The following is a 15,536-nucleotide window of genomic DNA, read 5'->3' as shown; positions in this document are numbered from 1 at the left end:
CTAGAAGTCCATGGACATGGAGCGCTGCTGTGGGTCCACCACAGTGGTGCTGTTGCGAGCGCTGTTTCCGCGCACGCCCAGGGTTCCGCAGCCTCCCGCCATCATCCCTCCGCCGCCGATGCCCATGGTGCCGCCGGCGATGCCACTCACCCCTCCCATGCCGCTCACCCCCCCTCCCATGCCCACCTGCACTCCTCCCGCGATCCCTCCACTTCCACCCCCGCCTCCAACCATTCCTACTCCGCCCGTGGCTCCTACGCCGCCGCCTCCTCCGCGCACGTAAATCTCGCAGGGGATCTCCTCCATGACGCGGTCCTCGATGACTTGCTGGTCACAGTCGTGAGTCTGCGAGGAGTGCTGCTTGTATCCGTAGCAGCTCTTCTTGTAGCTGGAGGTGGAGTTGAAGGTCTTCATGGCGGGCGGCGGCTTGGAGAAGTCGTTGTGGTAGGAGAGCTCCATGGAGCTGAGCGTGGTGCGGCTGTGCTTCATGCTGCCGCCGCCGCCCGTGCCCGTGAGGGTGCCGGTGCCGGTGGCCACGGAGGCGTGCGAACCGCAGTGGTGCTCGTGCACGCAGCGCGACACGGTGGAAGAGCGCCGCAGCTTGTGGAAGCTGTCCAGCTCGTCGGACAGGTCGGCCAGGTCCGAGGAGAGGTCCTTGTCGCGCATCGAGAAGAGCTCGTAGTGGGGCGGGTCGAACACCTCCTGGAAGCCCGCCTTGTTGAAGACACCGGGCCGCCGAGCCACCACCTGTACAACACACATACAAGACCATTTAGAGTAGACCATCACCTGTACAACACACATACAAGACCATTTAGAGTAGACCATCACCTGTACAACACACATACAAGACCATTTAGAGTAGACCACCACCTGTACAACACACATACAAGACCATTTAGAGTAGACCATCACCTGTACAACACACATACAAGACCATTTAGAGTAGACCATCACCTGTACAACACACATACAAGACCATTTAGAGTAGACCAACACCTGTACAACACATACAAGACAATTTAGAGTAGACCACCACCTGTACAACACATACAAGACAATTTAGAGTAGACCATCATCTGTACAACACACATACAAGACCATTTAGAGTAGACCACCACCTGTACAAGACACATACAAGACCATTTAGAGTAGACCAACACCTGTACAACACATACAAGACAATTTAGAGTAGACCACCACCTGTACAACACACATACAAGACCATGTACATGTAAACCACCCATGTACAACACATACAAGACCATGTACACCACCACCTGTACAACACACATACAATACCATGTACACCACCTCCTGTACAACACACATACAATACCATGTACACCACTGGTTCTCTTAGCCTGGCTAATAAGCCAGACCGAGTCTGGGTTATTAGCCAGGCTATGGTTCTCTAGCACTGGGAGTCTGGGACCCATTTGTGGATAGCAGATTTTCTTTTAATGGTGCCTTTATTTTTGGTTTCCTACATTTTGTTTTTAGATATTATTATTTCAAAGAAATTAAAAAAAAACATTTAAAAAAAGTATCCCCAAAAAAACAATCATGAATTAAAAACAATATAATATATCTTTCAGTAATTTCATGAAAGAAATCAAAGAAAAATCCATAAATTAGAAAACAAGAAGTAGTAAATACGGCAAGCTCACTATGCGCTGCAAAGTGTCACGGTGGGAGCTTGTAGATCTGCTCATTTCACTAGAATATTTTCTCTTTTGGGTCACGGGCTAAAAGGTTTGGGAACCACTGGTCACGCACAGTCTGCTCGGCTCGATTCACACGGATGCGATTATTTTGTTGTGTTGGATTTCCCTTTTAATTTCCCATTTAATGTGCTAAATCTGACTTAGTTATAAGCCCCTGGTCTGCAGCTGTCATCTTCTCCTCTCCTGTTGTCATTCTTGACATGTCAGCTTCTCTATAGGGTATAGCTTGTTCATATTTATCACCATTTAAGGAGAGCTTCTTTGGGTATAAGAGGCGAACAGCTAGGGAGGTTTTTGACGAGGCTGAAGGGCCTGACAGACAGTCCATGGACGTGTTTTTATGTTTTACACTAGATGGCGATCTCGGCTAACCTATGATCCATTGCCATACAGTCTAGGTAGTCTGCGAGGGAGAAGAAATAAAGCTCCTGCATCCACCTCCACCACTTTTTCCCCTCTTCCTCATATTTCTCTTCCTGAATCGTTCCACCTAACCTTGTCATTTAATTTTCAATTGGCTATAACTATGGATTACATAATTGGATTTACAAGCAGATTTCCTTTTTCACGAATGTGCAGAAAAACCCATTGTAAACGGTGTAATCGTATAGTGAAGATGAATATTATATGACTACATTTGGTTAAATATTCTTGCCACTGAATGAGTTTTAATATAGTCTGTCGATCCTTCACCCGTTGTGGAAAGGTTTCTATTATATTATATTATATTATATTATATTTATGTATTATAATACCTTCTTCCTGGGCTGTTTCATCTGGACCAGGATGGAGATGATGAGGAGAACCAGGACCACACCTGAGGAGACACCAATCACTGTGCCGTGGGTCTTGGTGATCTGATGGAAGAGACCTCTGCCACGCTTCTCTGGAGAGGAGAGGAGAGGAGAGGAGAGGGGAGGGGAGGGGAGGGGAGGGGAGGGGAGGGGAGGGGAGGGGAGGGGAGGGGAGGAGAGGAGAGGAGAGGAGAGGAGAGGAGAGGAGAGGAGAGGAGAGGAGAGGAGAGGAGAGGAGAGGAGAGGAGAGGAGAGGAGAGGAGAGGAGAGGAGAGGAGAGGAGAGGAGAGAGGAGACATTTATGAACAAAACATTTGTGTCTCTCACTTTCAACCTAGCGATAAGAATACCAATCTTTTTGCATTGATATATATATATATATATATATATATATATATATGAGACAAAAAGGGACTCCTGCACATCCAAAAAGACCCGTAGGAGGTGCAAGTCTAGTTAGCAGGCATAGACATCAAAAAAGAGAAAAACCTTCCAAACCTGACGAAGCTCACGGCGAAACGCGTCGTGCTAATAAATAAGTTTGATGCAGTAAGTTGTCCGTCTCTGTTCCCTGGAGTGTGCAGTCCCTTCATTGGAAGGTTTTTCTCTTTTTTGATATATATATATATATATATATATTCACTTGTTCTATATAGTTAACATATAGAACAAGTATGTAAAAATGGAATAGGTTGACTCTAACCTTTACAGTGGTTCTCGTCCCAGGGATAGACACAGTTCTGGACTCCGTTGCAGACCAGCGAGTTGTTGATGCACATGTTGCTGTGGCAGAAGTACGTGTTGGACGAGCAGGGAGCTGCCACACAAAGACAAATAACACCTATCTGTCACTATACAGTATACAGCTTGTCATTTGCAGAAGAAAGCTTCATTGAGCTTTTATTATTATTACAACTACTAAAACAAATTAACTAAATAATCGTATCTTAAAATAATAATACAAAAGGGATGTTTCTTAGCTCAAATGAAGAGCATCTATGCTCTGCTGTGGGAGGTAGTGCAGTGTAGTGTTACACTGTAGGTCATGTTAGGTTATCTAAATGTTCTAATCTAAATGGATGCTCACAAAGTCAAGCCAATACTTTGACACAGACTATTGATTGAACAAGACGAGGTCCAATAACAGCCTGGCTCCCATGTGGACACCACAGACATATTGATGATGTTTTACCTTTGCTTGTCTTGTCGGTGTTGATAGACATATAGTCAGTGGTTTTCAACCCTTTTCATGTCACGACTCACGGCCCACTATATTGGCATTTCATCTTTTTTGCCTTAAAACATTTATTTTTCAACAAGACTTTGCGGATGGTTCAACATGAACTTAATAACCTAAATTACCTTTTGTTTCATGATGTATTTATGATGCTCGTATTGTCGTCTTGTTTGAGCGGAATTGTACAGCAAAAACCTTTATCTGCATTGTTTGCTTGTTTGTTCTGTATTTCTATTCTATGTAAAGCACTTGGAGGCCTCTCTGTGAAAGGTGCTATATAAATTAAATTTACTTGCTTACTTACTTAAACTATATATTCTGCATTTGAGCCACAGACCACCTTGACATTGATGGAATTTAGCCTCTCAGACCCAACACAATATTTTGTCATCGTTTGATATGATTTTGTCCACAATTCCAAGGTTCAAGGTTGTGCTTTATTGTTGTGTAATATTTTTGTTTGGCTTCCTTCAGGCAATGCAGCAGCAAATATATAACATAACATCAAACAGCAAACACAGCGAAACACAGCAAACAAAGAGTAGAAAAAAAGTATCATATGTGCATGTTTTCCTTGTAGTAGCAAATTATAATTGTTTTCCTTCACAGTAGGCTATGTTCCATAAATAAACAACAATAATAGTTTAGACTGAGGTGCAATTCGAGCTTAATAGTCCGGGAAGAGGGCAATGGTGCGGGGGGTCTAGCGTTTTCCTTTTCCCTGATACGTTCTGGTTCTTATCAGTTCCTTCATGTATCTGATTGTTCTGGGGAAGAAGCTTTTTTGCAAACCGCTTCCTATGCGGCAGCATCTCAAACAGACTGCGGTTGGGATGGCTTGAATCCATCATGATTCCTCGAGCTTTACTGACACAGCGTTCATCGTACAGGGCTTGGATGAGAAGGAGAGCACATCTGCTGATGCGTTCGGCTGTCTGCACAAGCCTTTGCAATGCTTAGCGGTTTAGGTCAGTGCAAGTTGCCATACCAGGCCGTGAAGCAACCAGTCAGGATGCTCTCTGTGCTGCCTCTGTAGAAAGCTCTTAGAACTTTTGGACCCAGTCCAGCTTTCTTCAGTTTTCTGAGAAAGAAGAGGCGTTGTTGTGCTTTCTTCACGATCCGCTCTGACTGCACTGCCCACGTTAGGTCCTCAGTGATGTGCACTCCCTGCAGGAATTTGAACTATCTGACCCTTTCAACTGCTTGGCCTGATGAGTGAGGGCAAAACTACAGTATCTAGTGACAATAAAGATGCTTCCTTCAGTTTCTATATCAAGCGCGAGGCGTAGTTCATTATGGAATGCAGGCAGCTTCATTGTAACTATTTTCCCCCGGACCCATTATTCATTCATGCTCCTTTAAATCAGCTGTCTCTCCATGTCAAATTCTCTTCATTCTCATTCGCTACAAGCTATCTCATTCACGCTCACATTCCCTCAGTGAAAATCAGGCGGTCTTTTTTAAGCAGCCACACTGTTCACTGCTCCTTCTATATACTGTACATGCTTATAGCTGTCAAAGCAGGTCATACAGCTGTCGGTGTGACATTTCCCCCAGCTCCTCAGCCTCCTTCCCTGTGGTATTTAACTTTCATATTGTTATTATTAGGATTATTATTGGATTGTGATATTGTAATCTATGATTGATGTTCAATGTTGTTCATGGAATAATTGTATTGTAGGCTCTGCTCTGGGGAGATTAAATCAATTTGCCTTCCCCAAATAAATAAAGGTGAAATCAAATGAATTCTCAAAATATGAGCATGGTTTCAGCTTGAGATTGACTTCTATATTATACAATTTAAATTAAATGTAAAATCACACCCGTGTGAAGTGATCATACATCATCTCATTCCGGCCATTTATTGTCAATGGCATTTAACAACTTCATTAGCTTCGGTTTCCATAGCAACGTAAACAGCGACACTGCATCAGTCTGTTACTGAGAAACATCACTCTGCTGAACACCTGATTGACCAATCAGGATCAAGCCGAGTATAACGGATGATTGGTGGCATGAAATTACCTACAGCCACTAGGAGGCCTGACAGAGTGAGGGCCCCCATACATACATCATCATTTCCTGCTTGCCAAAGGATGAAGAGGGATGATGATGAGGAGGCCCTCTAGGGGGCCATGTGCATGCTGCCGTGGCAAAGGCTTGCTGAGGAGAGGAGAGGAGAGGAGAGGAGAGGAGAGGAGAGGAGAGGAGAGGAGAGGAGAGGAGAGGAGAGGAGAGGAGAGGAGAGGAGAGGAGAGGAGAGGAGAGGAGAGGAGAGGAGAGGAGAGGAGAGGAGAGGAGAGGAGAGGAGAGGAGAGGAGAGGAGAGGAGAGGAGAGGAGAGGAGAGGAGAGGGACAGTAACTACCGGTAAAGTACATTTACATGAGGACGGTACTTAAATGGTGCATTTGGTAAATGGTACATTTTACAATGTAATGCACAATCATAGTAAAGCACCGTGGCAAATACTAAAGGATAAAAGCACTTTACAATGATTGCGCATTACATTCAACCATTCACACACACACACACACACACACACACACACACACACACACTGATGGCAGAGGAAACTAGCCTTGCATTGCGATGAAGTCTGGCTGCGCCAGGCTAAGAGGAAACCATGCAAGGCACCAACCTGCACATTGGGAGCAATTAGGGGTTCAGCATCTTTGGGACACTTTGACACTAACTCTGGGGGAGCCCGGCATCGAACTGGGAACCTTCTAGCCTGGACAGCATTCCATTTCGTGTTTATGATCCGGTCGGGAGCGGATGGTAACTTTCGTCATGTTGTAGTCAATGATTTGTAGTCATCTAGCAGGAAACCACAAGGCGGAATCAGAACTATATGAATGGGTACTTTCTTATTCTACCTTGTGGTTTGCTGCCTGATGACTATAAATCAGTACTACAACATGACGTATTTCACCATTCGCTCCAGACCGGTTCACACAGCGATTTTGGAACACAGACCAGGCTTTTAGTCCACTTGCCAGAATGTGAACCCAGGCATGTTGAGTACACCAAGGTTTTGTTAGAAATGTTAGATTTTTTTTTTTTTTTTAAGTACAGTGCTGGAGTAAATGTACTTTGTTCCTGTCCAGCAGTGAGAAGGAGGGCTGCTGAGTGGTTGAGGAGCCGTAAAGGGCCATCATGGAGCACAGATGGCTGGCCAGGTGCTGTGAGACTCTGCACATTAAACTGACTGTTAGCGTATGAAGGCTGAGGCGGCAGAGATGGAGCGGCCTGGTAATTGAAGCTGGCTGCTGGGCCTGGGAGATGGATGCACTACACCAGATGCTACAGGCTAAAGCCTCATTCATATGTTGTGTCACGGGCGGGCCCGAAAAGCAGCTGACATACAAGCTCACACGTCCAAGACAATAGTTTGTAACTGACATGATGACTCTCGTTCGATGACTCTCGTTCTGTATACGGTTGACTCTTTTGCACATTCGATTCGATTGAAACACTGCTGCTATTGGTTAGATATGTACCTGCACATTTTTGGGAACTGCTGCTAATTCAAAGCTTTTTTTTTTTTTTGCCGGAACAAGTCCCAATAACATTTTGCTGCTTGTAAACCTTCTTCATTCTTCTTTATTCTTCATTCTTGGGAAGAATTGCCAATCGTGAGCTTACGCTTACGTACGGTGGCCGTTTCCACACGTGACACACTTTGTGCGACGAGATGATAAATTACACTTAGGAACGGACGGAAGAGGGCATGGATGTTCGAGACAGGGCAGGGGGCTTAAATTCAAACTGTCTTTGGGCTATAAACAGGCCGGCAGCCTGGCATGTTTTGCCCATCATCTCATCGACTTGCCAAATTTGAGCAGCGACAATTATGTACAGCCGCATGTCATTATTTAACCGCCGACTCTCAAGCTGGTGTCCAAAAAAATGACATGAGCTTCATAGATAATTGCCAGACTTTCTGGGGCAAAGCTGGTTTGATTAGCAGTGATGGCACACGTCCATATACTGGGTGGTGCAGCTCTCATAGCAGTGTTGATTTTAACAGCACATTTTGATTTATTTTAGTCATAGTCTTTTGAATTAAAATAAAATTTAGTTTTAGTCATCTGCAATGTTTTAGTGTTAGTCTGGATTTAGTCAACTAAATATCATAAGATTTAAATCTACAGTTGATTTTGTTGACAAAAAAGTATTTTGTTGTCATAATGGCAGATTTTGCACTTGGTTGCATGCTGAAAATAGCCGATCTACAAGCTCACAATGTGACGCAGCTATTTTCAGAGTGCAACACCTGAGCGCAACCAAACATAAAATTACTTTTAGTTCTACTGGATCTCTCTCTCTCTCTCTCTCTCTCTCTCTCTCGGCAGTGAGGCTGGATTTGTGTGAAGCCAGTAGGAAATCCTGACTTCCTGAAAGTTCATATAATGGCCTGTTGTGGCGCTGTCATTGGGCCCAACTTCACCTAGACTGTATTACCTTAATAAACATGGTCATGAATACTTTCTGCTTCCAGTGACTAGTTTAAAGTCTCATTTCTCATGTCATAATATTCTTTTTGGAAAATGATGGTCACATTTATAAAAAGTCGAGTGTTCTGAGGGCGTGGCTACCGTTGCAGTCTATGATCGGGACCACCCCCCCGCTCGAGTCAAAATAAAAACCAACGAAGAAGAAGGGGGGAAGTCTAGCCTCGTTGTCTGGGCCAGCCAATGGCCAGCTGGGCCCAAACGGATCTAGAAAGATGGCGATTTACTGACAGGCTTCATCTTACGTCCATATCAGACCCGGAGAACGCTTTGTCCATATTCTTTTACAGTCTATGGCTGTGGCCCTGTGGGAACCAACACACCGGGCATCGATCACAAGGATGACCCACACTAACATACGTAGATGTACTCAAGAACGACACAAGAGCGCAAAGTACCAATGAACTTGCCAGATGTACGGAGAACCGGGATGCCTGGAAGCAATGATTGAGGGCTCGTCTGAGGACGACGTAGAGACCCAAAAACCGAAGGCTACTGCATCTGCCCCCAACCTCTTAAATCAGTTGAATCAAAAGCAAACAGAAGAGTTATTGTACATACAAATTAGATCTCTGTGGTCTTAAGCTATTAGATTATCAGCATATTGATCTAGATGTATTTTGTCTCACTGAAACCTGGCTGTGTCATGAAGAATAAAAATTGTGGCATGTCGTCCTCAGCCTAGTGGAAATGTGCGTGTATAATTTCACGGAAATTACTGTGTTTGTGATTTGTGGCATTTTGTTCGAAACGGACCAATGTGAGCTTTGGAAGCCAATCTTAGCCAATCAGGATGGAAGATGGGAAATGGTGCAGATCCGTGTTGATCACATGACTATGGAGATAGTGTATACCGAATTGTGTGATGTTTGGATAAAATGTGTACGAGTAATCTGCAGAAATGTGTTTTGCCTAAATCGGCCTAATGGTGGCGCTATAACAGGCCGTTGAGGAATATTCGTTGTTGGCATCCAGGGAATGTGTGTGCAAAGTTTGGCATGGATCGGGCCAACGGTGCCGGAGATTATCTGGTAACGGACGGACGGACGGACGGACACACGCACGCACGTACACACACACACGGACAGAGTGCAAAACATACTCTCTCCCCATGCCTCCTCCCCATGCCCAACACTCCCTGCTGCCACCAACCAGACCTTAGGAGTATGTATTGTACAATGACAAATATAACCGTCCCGCGCCCGGGGTATCCACCCCCGAACACTGTGTGTTCCTATACATGTACCCTTAGACACTGCAGTGGTGGGCAGAAGTGCCCTGAAACGAAAATAAACTGTAATCCTTATAACTTGTTCATAGCCTTTCTCATGCACCCAATAGTGACCCAATAGCAGTGTTGGGCAAGTTACTTTGAAAGCGTAGCTTGTAAAGCTACAAGTAGCTCACCATGGCAGTAGCTTGATCAAGCTACATAGCTACCCCTGGAGAGATGTAGCTTGTAAAGCTACAGCTACATGGAAAAAGTAGCTCAAAGTAGCTCAGCTACTTTTTATTTTTCAGCGTTAAATTGAGAATGTACATGCGGGAGACCCCTCCTCCCCTCTGGGAGACCCCTCCCCTCTGGGAGACCCCTCCTCCCCTCTGGGAGACCCCTCCCACCCTGCTCCCCTCGGGGAGACCCCTCCTCCCCCTGCTCCCCTCTGGGATTCCCCTCCCACCCTGCTCCCCTCTGGGAGACCCCTCCTCCCCCTGCTCCCCTCTGGGAGACCCCCCCACCCTGCTCCCCTCTGGGAGACCCCTCCTCCCCCTGCTCCCCTCTGGGAGACCCCCCCACCCTGCTCCCCTCTGGGAGACCCCTCCTCACCCTGCTCCCCTCTGGGAGACCCCCCCACCCTGCTCCCCTCTGGGAGACCCCTCCTCACCCTACTCCCCTCTGGGAGACCCCCCCACCCTGCTCCCCTCTGGGAGACCCCTCCTCACCCTGCTCCCCTCTGGGAGACCCACCCAACCTGCTCCCCTCTGGGAGACCCCTCCTCCCCCTGCTCCCCTCTGGGAGACCCCCCCACCCTGCTCCCCTCTGGGAGACCCCTCATCCCCCTGCTCCCCTCTGGGAGACCCCTCCTCCCCTCTAGGAGACCCCTGCTCCCCCCTGGGAGACCCCTCCCACCCTGTGATACCAGGGCCAATCAGAGGCCAATTAGAGGCAGCTGTCAAGTGCTGATATGCCCTCAAAGCAATCAGAAAAAGGAACAGTCCTTGATTTTTCAAAGGGGGTTCTAGTACAAGAATTAACACAGCAACCAATGGTCAAAATTAATATATTTCTTTCATGTTATTGCCCAAAATTGTAGCTTGTAACTTGAGTAGCTAAGCTACAAAAAATGACCCAAAAGGTAGCTGAGCTACTTGACGAGGTACACAAATATGAATGTAGCTAAAATACCACAAGCTACAGCAAAATGTAGCTCAGCTACGTAGCTCAGCTACATGTAGCTTAATACTCCCCAACACTGCCCAATAGTCACCATCATTGCCTGCTCAGCACTGATGAAGTAGTTGTTGCCGCAATTTTAATATTCATTGTGGACATTTGGTACCGATAGCCTTAGCACCAGGTTATCTCATTACTACACTCAATAGGCTTCCCTCCGAGGGCAAACAAAGCCACTCACTGTCTTAACCTCACTCTCCATCTTGTTCTATGGAATAAAATGGAATGTTTAATCGTCTTCCCACATAATCCTTTTATAAGACCATCATTTTAATAACGTAATGACTATCTGCATGCCAGAGTCACCTATAACTCATCTTAATGCATGAATAACAACATAGTTATCCATGCATTTATTTCATTGTGCCCTCATGTAATTCCCTCTATTCCTATACCTCTCCAAAAAATCTATAAGTCTATAAAAAGTTTACTATACTATCCAGGGCTGGACTGGGACAAAAATTCGGCCCGGTCATTTTCGCGTGAATTTGGCCCAGACCGGCCCACCACAACCAGCGCGCAGATAGCAGAAACTCTACCGCCCACTCCGTCGAGGCACACACTAACAAACAAGCCCCTAATACCACCACTTTTACAGAACAACATAAATGATACAAACCAACAGACAGACCAAACCAACACAACCCTTTGTAGAGGGTTTATTTGTCACTCACTGATACAGGTGCAGTGAAATTATCATGATGGCACTGGCAGAATGGCAGCACGCCCGGACCTTTCCTGGTGGCCTGCCGCCTATTGGCCTGCCTGCCTGTAAAAAAAAATCCCCACCGGGAATATGCCCGGTACGTCCTGTGGCTACACAATGTTATACCATATATAGTGGGGGGTTCCTGGCTGCTTCATCTCTTTCTCAGCTACGAGGTCCTTGGACTGAACCACCGGTAGTTTCTTACCTCCGGGAAGGATTACTGCAATTCCATTTTATCAGACTGCTCTAACAAGTCTCTAAAGACTGGTTCAGAACGATACTTCACGTGTACTGACAAAACCTATAGGAAAAGAGATAATCTTTCTCCAGCATTAGCGTCTTTGCTTTAAACCCATTCCTCGTCTTACAAAGCCCTTAATTCAGACACCATCCTTTTTTCTCCTAATTAAGTTGTTTTTATTTGTGGTTTCCTCATGCCCCCCATCTAAAGCGTCTTTGGGTATTCAGAAGTGCTATAATACATTTGAGATATTATTAATATCCTATCTTTATTTATTTTTTTCTTTTCCCAATTTAGTCGTTGCCAATTGATTTCTCCTCACTCTCATTACTGTGTGCTGTTGGGTCCTACTGACTCACCTGCCAGTGCCATATATGGTCATATTGGTTATTATGACTGGTGACTGATGTGCTTGCACCTGATGCCATGATGACACATTGAGGTTAGACAACACATTCGTGCACGCACGCACACACACACACACGCACGCACACACGCACACACTGTGCCTTTATCTCAGTTACACAGTTGCGGACTGCAAGCCACCCCTCCCCCGACTCTGAGCTAAACAACTCTGACAACGGGACATTGGGGATGTAAGGCACGCGTGCCACTGAGCATTTATTTTTGCGCTGGCTGGCAGCGTTCACGTGTGGCATTTGCTCGAAGCTCCAATATCCTCGACTCAGGCGCTTGGGAGCGTGGCCGCCCCTCATGCTTGTAAGTTGTGGGTGTGCATGTACGTATGGGAGGCAGAGAGTGTGCACATTAATGTGTCACAACGTTTTATTCCTGTTTAATGTGTCTCTGGATGTGTCTGACCTCAATGCTTAGTCCACTGAAAGACTGAGGGCCATGCAGGCCCCGACACATGCATCGTTGTGCGTGCATGTGTGCGTGCATGCATGTGTGCGTGCATGTGTGTGTTCGTGGTAGCAGGAGGAGCATGCTTGCATGAGTTTGTGTTACTGTCAGTATGTGTGAGTGAATTTGTGCATGTGTCGTAACCGATTCATGTATACATTCATGTGTTTGTGTACGGAGAGGACTGTGTCAGAGGATTAAGTTCCAAAGCAGGCCTCTGCCACCGTCTATTGTCCTCAATGTCCCACAAGTTGGTCGGTCAGAAAACTAAAACAAAACACAGTCTAGTCTACAATGAGAAACTATGCCTCCATAAGGTGCCAAGCCTGCGGCCAGGAGTTACGAGTCACAGAAAAAGAAAAGAAAAACTAATAAGGAATTCAGAAAGAACGATAACGATAACTGGAGCAACGACAGATGACCACAGCACTCTTTATTAATAGCCGCAACGTGCAACCCGGAATGTCCTGATCTATGTTATTAGCACAAACATCTGAATAGCTGAAACTATTAACATGGACTTGTCATGGTCACGATAACCGGGTTGTCAGACACAGCCAGGAGGATCAAAAGAGCAGCACTTCTCTCCAAATGTTGAACTGTTTCCAGCATGAAGCTCCCAGGACGCTGGGCTCAAACAAGAACACCGGGCAACGGGAGAACTGAAGCGTGATGCTTGGCACTGGGACGAGGGGCACACTGTCCAGAGAAATGCATGGCAGACATGCAGGCGCTGCCAATTCAAAAACGCACTCTGCGGACACGGCGCCTTGAGGATGATGGAGGGCCAACATGAGAGCCAATCTCGCTCTCAGAGTGACAAAGATGAATGCCTCCGACCTCTAAGTAAACCTGCTGGCTGCTGACTTCTGCTGAAGAGGACTTTGGACTTACTCTGAGAGACTTGAGTTTACTGTCAGATGAGCCGTGTGATGAGGATTAATGAGGATCCAAAAGGTTCTAAGAGCTATTTGGGAAAAAAGAGAGAAAATAGTAAACCCTCCACCCTGGCTGAATTTAAAAGTCCATTAACCCTTAAGACCGGGGCCCAGGTCGTAGCGTAACGGTCTGGTCACCGTACTGGTAATCCAGTCGCAGTGTGCCGCGGGTTCGACTCCCGGACCCGACACGGCCTTTACTGCATGTCATCCCCCCATCTCTCTCCCGTTTCCTGTCAGCCTACTGTCTGTCCCTTCAAAAATCAATAAAAGGCGTAAACCGCAAAAAAAAAATCTAAAAAAAAAAAAAAAAACCTTAAGACCGGGAAAGCATCACTGTCACTATATATTAGATTTTAACCACTTTAACCATTATGTTATACTATACTAATCAAAAAATCATGAAAATGTGTGCAAATGTTTGGGTGAATATATTTTGAATATAAATTTTTTGCTCAAATCTTTGCTTCCTGGGGGAGTGGGGGCCCCTGAGATGGGGGTCTGCGGCCTATATAAATATCCTTTTGGGGGTTCTTGACATGAAAAGGTTTGAGCACCATTGACATAGAAACATGTGTTTTTAAGAAAACGTTTAGGATTTAGAAATACTGCTGCTGTAATTAAAGAGAGAAAATACTCTCAATAGTGGATAGACTGAATGATTAACTACCCCAAAAATATAGTCTACATTTTACCACTACGCTTAACTTAAAACTTCATAATGAAATTGTAACAAAATGTAACAGAATTCTTAATATTGTAAGCATAATGATATTGTAGCATCGTGATATTTGGCCATAACTCCCTCCTCTGAGGGAGCTACCTTTGGGGAAGGGGGTTGTTGCCCAGACAGGGGCCAGACTGGTGAACCGTGGGTCATGGGTTCAATAGTGCAGGTGAAATGTTACAATGGTAATATGTTATAAAACAATGAGTAATGGTAATATTTACCTTTACAATTATTTTTCTATATAATATAATAATAATAATTCTTCTTTACCACTTGCACCACAGCAAACCTATTCTGGGGGAACATTCACCAAAAGTAGCTGATCTACAAGCTCACAAGCTGTTGTGCAGCCTATATATTTTGTGTCTTTGATTTTGTATATAGTGCTTAAATTAGTCCTTTAATGCAGACCGATTAAAACAAGGCAACATAAACTCACAATAATTGAATAAGTGTGGAAAAAATATTTGGTTTGTGATCAGATTGACTGCTTAATGAACAGTAAAGACATCAGGATTAGGTTAAACCTGGCTGTTAGCCTGGTCCGGAGCAGGCTAAATCCACATTGTTTCCATGGTAACTAGTGTGGCATTGCTTTCATGAAACTGAATCAAGCCTCAACATATCCAGGTTAACTGGCAAACTTAATCTGGCGAGATTAACCCGTTTTCATGAAACCGGTTAATCGCTGATTCAGGATATATTAAGCCAGGATATCTGTTAAATCCCGGTTTAATCGCTAATCTAAGTTTCGTGAAACGGGCCTCTGTATGTCTTCAATCAATCAAAAACATACGTATGCATTTGTCAGCTGACCCCCCATCTAAAGATATTTTGTGCCAGAGACCCCCAGTTTCGTGTTGTTACAACGCATCGCAATGCGACGCGTTGTGAGCTTGTGGATCGGCTATTTTCAAATAGACGATGTAGATAGATGTGGCCTAGTCACTTCTTTGGGGGTTGTTTTCATGGACTTGGTTGCTTAAAAGCTGGCAACACTGATCTCTGCGCTTTGAACACAAAACTGTACAATTAGCTTCCCTTGCTGAAAATTACCCTTTTAGTGCCAGTTAGCGACTGCTGATGCACAGAGAATTTTGGCTGCTCATAAATCTTAAGGCCCAAAGCCCCCTACGGTGTCGCAGTTGGCAGACAACGGTGGGAGTCCCGTGCGCGTGCCGCGTGCTTGTGTGTGTGTGTGTGTTTATGTGTGTGCCACTCGTTGGCAGTGATCCCCCTCCAAGTTTCCAACTCTCAGACAGGAATGCACACACTCTAGACTGTACTACTCATCTATCTATAAACTACACAAACTACGGCTTGTGATTG

General features: G+C 45.3%; 1 protein-coding gene across 1 annotated transcript in view; it reads right to left on the bottom strand.

Moving 5' to 3' along the window:
- The window catches only part of neto2a (neuropilin (NRP) and tolloid (TLL)-like 2a), a gene marked incomplete at its 3' end in the record, with an annotated part of 35,572 nt that continues 20,036 nt past the window's right edge, over positions 1 to 15,536 (bottom strand). The window contains exons 8-10 of the mRNA XM_083759442.1: positions 3,225 to 3,338; positions 2,483 to 2,613; positions 1 to 747 (exon numbers count right to left, since the gene is read on the bottom strand). Of these exons, the coding sequence (XP_083615568.1) occupies positions 1 to 747; positions 2,483 to 2,613; positions 3,225 to 3,338 (992 nt within the window). The remainder of the gene's footprint in view (positions 748 to 2,482; positions 2,614 to 3,224; positions 3,339 to 15,536) is intronic.

Source organism: Protomyctophum parallelum, assembly GCF_964188405.1.
Source record: "Protomyctophum parallelum genome assembly, chromosome: 2".
Classification (NCBI taxonomy): Eukaryota; Metazoa; Chordata; class Actinopteri; order Myctophiformes; family Myctophidae; genus Protomyctophum; species Protomyctophum parallelum.
This window is presented reverse-complemented; position numbering and strand designations above follow the sequence as displayed.